Genomic DNA, 6,086 nt, shown 5'->3' on the forward strand with positions numbered 1-6,086 from the left:
TAATTGTGCTTTGATCTAATTCTAAATATATGTTGAGGGATATTTGACCATCCTCTGAATCCCAAGTCTGCATTTGTGTTAATTAAATAAAATAAACTTGAGGTCAGGAGGCTGAGTTAACAGCTAGTTGACAAAAAGTAATAGTAGATCATCAGCGGGCATCTCGAATAGATAGAAAGATGTACCAGAAGTATTTGAGAGGAGTTTTGAGTTGTTTGGCTTTTTTTGTTTCATTAAAGTAGAAGGATGTGCTTTTGGGAGATTCCAGCTGTGAGGGAAGGTTAGCTAGTTGCTGCTCAACCTCTCTGAGCTAGCAGGATTTCACATCACACACAATTATATTAATATATAATCTGTATCTATATTATGCATATTGATATCCTCCTGTTTTATTTCCAAATAGAATGATAGAGGTTTAGTTAATGCTATCTTTAACAGCAGTGGCAGAGCCAGTACCTGTGGGAACAGAATTCCTGTAGGCCGTGTCCTGCATGTCTGTGCTACCGACGTAGAAGCAGGAAGGTAACTGTGAATTGCCTCTGCTGGATGTAAAGGAAGTGGATTGAGGAGCAGCTACTGTGCCGAAGTGGAAACAACACATTTATCTACGTTGTTGTATAAGTAATGGCAGTACCAGTGAATCTTGCAAAACAAATTATGTCTTCATAATTCTTGGTTTATTCCTCTTACATTCTACCTTCCATGTCTACAAATATAACTACTCTAGAGAATTTATATTGTTGACTCTATAGAACTTTTGCCTTCCATAATCATGCATCAAAATGTTTTTCCTTGAGGACTTCTGTACTGAACTTTAACTCATGGCCCATTAGTATCCTGGTTGCTTCCAACTGTTGACTACACTAATACTACAAAATGAACAAGAATGAAATTTCTAACAATTAATATAGTTGATGGTGAGATGATTCAGCACTTATGGCCAAATCTGATGATATTTGATTGACTTAGGAGCCCACATTATTGGAAAGACCAACTTCCGTAAATTGTTTTTTGATCTCACCATGTACACAGGAGAAGAGAGCATGCAAATATACACATACACAGACCAAATTAAAAATATAATTCAAAATGATTTTAGAAACTATACTGATATTCTGGAATATTGGTTTTAGAGACGAGCCTGAACAGTGATTCAGTAGGCTCTAAGATTTCTTAAAAATGCACCTTTCAATCAAAGGCATTTTAGACAATATAAAAAGGAAGCAGGGTGTGAATCAATGTTATACGGTAAATCCACTCTTTGCTGAAACATACCACAATGTAAATTGACATCTCTCTTTTCTCCTGAACTCCAAGTTTGTTGAAGGTACAGACTGTAATATCTGCACTCTTGAAACAATCATAGTCCTCACAGAACATGTGCAGGATGTGCTGGTTCCCAAGTGCACATCACCTCATATATGCTCCTCCTCCTCCCACTCCCCCATCCTGTCTTCTGAACTTGTTCTGCCTTGGTCAGATGCTATCACCATATCTCACCTTGGATTTCTGGGTAGAGAGCCATGTAGAGCAGAGCACAGCGCAGGGTCATGGACGTTGTTTCTGTTCCAGCAAAGAGGTCTAGAGTGCTGCAGATGAGGTTTTCTTTATTGAAACTTGTAGTAGTTTTGTCGGGGTGCTAGAAAAGAAAGTGTGTGTTTGTTTATTCATAAGATTTTTGACTCTCTCATAACACTGATCCACTGAGAATGAATTGCATTAAGTCATTCAGAGTGATGCTGTCTTTGATATTCAACAGCTGACTCTGCTGATCCCAGAAAGATGAATATCAATTTTCTGTGTTCATTGATTCTCCAATGTGCATCATCTTGCAAAGTCAAAACAGCACTGAATCCATCACTAGTTCTTTATGACAAACATCACCTTTCTCACTACCTTTAAAAGCATCAGTGTTAATACTGCTTTTAATAATGTTGTTGTTCTCAAACCTGTAATTCATATGGTAAAGGATTTGCCTCCTGCTCCAGGCATAAATTTGTTTAAATCAATATTATACCAGGAAGATGAAATAAGAGAAAAGACAATAAACATACACACACATTCACCATTTTGACCGAGACAGAGGAGGAGCCTATAATCCAGTGAGTTGAAGCTTCTATGACAGATTCAGTGATATGTATTTACAAGAGGCATGCTAGGATCAATTGGATAAAGGCCTGACATTTTTCAGTATGATTTGAATCCAAGATGTTCCCCCACAGGTTCATGTTTTAAATTTTGGTTCCTTGCACTGATAGTATTTGAGGAAGTTCTTAGAAATAGGAAGATAGCATCCAGCTGATGGGAGTGATGGGAGCTCGTAGAGTTACACCAAACCTATGGTTCCTTCCTTGCTTGCTGTTTCCTAATGCACTGTGATGTGAAAGCCTCCACCGTAGCCTTCTGCCCCATTAGCTGAGCTGCTTTGCCATTCACTTTGATGAACAGAAATATTCTAAAACTTGGCCAGATGATATTTTTGCTTTATTCTCTCTTTGCTGCCATATAATGTTGTCACGCTGATCCAAAGTTCACTAATATGTTTTCTCAGTGTCCTCTTGCCTTGGTCTATTATTGAAAAGTATTTATATAGAGTAAAGGGAAAGGTATGTGTCTCAGCTCTATATGAATTATAAACTCTACCACTTACTTAACTGAAGTTTGTCTGTTGCAGTGGGGTTTGAGTTGGGGAGAGTAACCAGCCCTGGACCAACAAAATAAAGCTCTAAAATTTAACTGCTACTTATATTTTGCCTCTGTCTCCTTAAGATATGAAAGAAGGACCAAGGAAGGAAATAATAAGGAAGAATCTTGGCATTTCCAGGACCTCTAGCCAAATGGTAGTCAACCCTTAATTTCTACCCCCCCCAACAAAACAAGATTACGTTATCATGCATTTATAAATATTACTACTGTGTTTTACTTCAAAATCTGGATTACGGAAGGATCTACAGAGATGTTCATCTTGTCATCTTTGCCACCATGGCATGTTACTCAATGCACAAAAATAGATCTTGAGGATATGATCCATTTCAGGAGGAAAGGTTATCCTGAATTATCTTTATGAAAGGAGCCTCCAGGGTTAGAACAGGAGAAATGAGTTGTAAAATAATCAGAAAGGAAAGAGATGATATTATCTCGGCACTGAAGATGGAGCAGGGAGCCACAGCAACAAATATCAGTGTCCCCTAGGAGATGGGAGAAACAAGACAATGACGTTTCTATTGTTTCCCAAAATCGGCTGACTGGCTAGCAGGATTACAGGACTGATCTAGAAGTATGACAGAATAAATCTCTGCTATGCTAAAATCCTACCTTTGGGCTAGCATGCTCCTCAATCAATTGGAAACTATTCTACACCACCCTTTCCTTAAGAAAACCCAGGGACTGTCTTCCCCATCTTTGTCATTTCCATGAGGAAAGCATCAATGAAGTCTCTCGGCTCATCAGGGTTCCAGTCTCTGCGGTGATTTTCAACTATATCAGAAATATATGATTTCAGTTGTCTCCAGGAGGCTAATGCTGTTTGGTGTGATCCAGGAAGATGTTTCATTATCTATGGGAAGATGTTATAGAGCTAATTAGGGAGAAGAACATGATCATGGAGACAATATAAAGTCACTTTCTGTTTCAATTTGTGTAGACTTTTCCTCTTGATATTCTACTGGAGCTGTGGGAATATCTGGACTATTGTTTTTCTTCAGACCCATTGGTGGGCATATCAGTACTCCCATGCAAAATAAAGTAGCCTCTGACCACTTCTCACTGGTCAAATCCTTTTTACTCTAGGACATACACTGATAGAACATTCAGTAGTTGTCCAAATTCTTATTCTAATGTCATCAAAGACACTGAAGGGTCAAAAGATGAAGGTGGCAGGAACTGAGAACAAGCTGGGAATCATAGATAAGAAGAGATAGCCCCACCTGCAGTTGCTACAGATTGAGCTTATCAACTGAAATTAACCCTGAAGTTTCATATTTCTGAGTCTAAGTTTATGGGATGGATTATGGCACTATCCATCTTTGTTTCATTGCTGTAGAACCCAGAAACTCTGACTTTTTTTTAGCGGTGTATGTGATATGTAGATGGGTTTGCTGCAGCATTTTGATTGGTACTCAGGGGGCCCTGAATGTGTGAAGGCAGGTGTTGTAATTTAGCAAAAGTTGTGAGTGAGAAAACAACACCATGTGACAGAGCTCAGGTTGAGAGATTTTTATTTCAGGAAAGTAAATGGGAAAAGTTATTGTTGAAAAGTTAATGTGAAAAGGGGGGAACAGAAAGGGGAGACTTGTATCTGGGGAAGAATTGGCAGAAAACAAGAAAGGAGAGAGAGATACAGAGACAGAGACAGAGAGAGAGAGAAGAGGCAGAAAGAAAGAGAGAGTGATGGTAGGTAGGTTGGGTCCTTTTAAAATGGAACACAGAGAATGTGCACAGGATTGCTCTTAATGGTTACAGTTGAGGACTTATACACCACGGTCAGGCCAGCAACATGCCTGAGTACTAACAGCAGGTCCTCCTGCTTCACCCAAACTTGGGATGCACCCCCAATTGAGAGTCTCATCAGGGATTTTGATCTAGGAAGTCGTGAGAGGTGAGAAGATGTGCCCTGATGACAAAAAGTAAAGCATTGCCTACACAAGGAAAAGAGATCTGTGAAGACACTTCTGAAGACAGGAGATGCTTGATCCAACACAGACACAGCAGCAGCATGAGTCAAAGGCAAGGCTGGAGGAGCCCACAGGCTCATCTCCTCCTCCGTTCATGTAACCAGCAGCCTCCAAATTTTGACAACCCAGAATGCAACTGGGTCAGTTGCCTTTGTTTTCTTCATTGTTTCTCTTTCTTATCTCTTTTTTTTCTTTACTTTTCTAAGACTTTTAAGAGGACAGTGTTTTTTTAAAGCTATCATTATTATAGTTTTAGTTTTTACTCCCTTTCATGAAGTCATGTAACAGTATTTATTAATTTTCTTTTCATTTGGAGAAAATAACATTTCTCTCCCATAAATTATTTTTATAACCTATGATATTCACTTGCATTTAGTATTATTTTGACTTTTAGATCTTTTCTTACATTTATTTAATTTTATTTCTCAACCTTTTCACTATTGAACAATATATTTAGTGTCCCCTTAAGCTGCTCATATAATTCTCTTCTCCCTCATAACATTTCTCTCCACTTCCTCATTTTTGAACCTTGCTTCTCTTTTTTTCTCCATTTCCTGCTCACCTCCTTTTATCTCACTTATTTACTACTTCCAGCATACTTAAATAATTTTGTCATCATAGAAAATTGCACAGTAGCCTTCACATTTTCATTTCAACAGAACGTATAAGTGTGTTATATATATGTATGTATAATTTAATTTGTTGCCAGAAAGGTTTGATTCCACTTCTAAAATGATACTAGTCTTTGAAAAGAGGCTGCTCAATATGAAGATAATTAATAGAATCCAGGAGAGATATCCTGATCAATAGATGTGCACATTAAAATAAATACAATAATGAAAAAGGGCAAATGACGTCATTGAAAATCATAACTCAATTCAAAGACCCTGAAATATGTCAAATATTGGGTGTGCAAGCATTTTCTGATCAAGATGATCAGAGATTGAAAGGAGATACAAAGAGGCAAAGGAGTCAAGTGTGGGCTCTAGAGGTGAAAGTCAGCTGAGTGCAGAAAACAGGGGAAGGGAGGAGAGAGGCAGCATAAAGATAAAAACTGGGCAGAATGGGAGAAAATACAGAAAGGAAACTGAGATTTTATAAAAACAAACAAGAAATAAAAGTGTCGGATAGTTTAAAGCTGAACTAAAAGTGTAACAAGACAAAACAAAAGAAAACAAATAAAAAAACCACAGCAGAAAACAGCAATAACAGCCTCCACTGCAGAGAAGATCCGGAAGGGAGAATCCCTGATGAGAAGCTGAACTCCAAGAGCAGCAACAAAGAATGGAAATAATGACCACAGGCAGAATGAAGAACTGTCATATGATCAAGAGACCTAGGAATGCGCAGGACTTGATTTCAGAAGCTGAACTAAAAAGCAAAGGGAGGGAAAATGAATTCAATGAAATTACA

At 38.2% G+C, this 6,086-nt stretch overlaps 1 protein-coding gene across 1 annotated transcript in view; it reads right to left on the minus strand.

Moving 5' to 3' along the window:
• The window catches only part of LOC101981184 (cytochrome P450 2J3-like), a 76,941-nt gene that overhangs the window by 4,939 nt on the left and 65,916 nt on the right, over nt 1-6,086 (minus strand). Inside the window, 2 exon segments of the mRNA XM_026778485.1 lie at nt 1,501-1,639; nt 3,389-3,577. Of these exon segments, the coding sequence (XP_026634286.1) occupies nt 1,501-1,639; nt 3,389-3,577 (328 nt within the window).

This window comes from Microtus ochrogaster, unplaced genomic scaffold (assembly GCF_000317375.1).
Source record: "Microtus ochrogaster isolate Prairie Vole_2 unplaced genomic scaffold, MicOch1.0 UNK185, whole genome shotgun sequence".
Lineage (NCBI taxonomy): Eukaryota > Metazoa > Chordata > Mammalia > Rodentia > Cricetidae > Microtus > Microtus ochrogaster.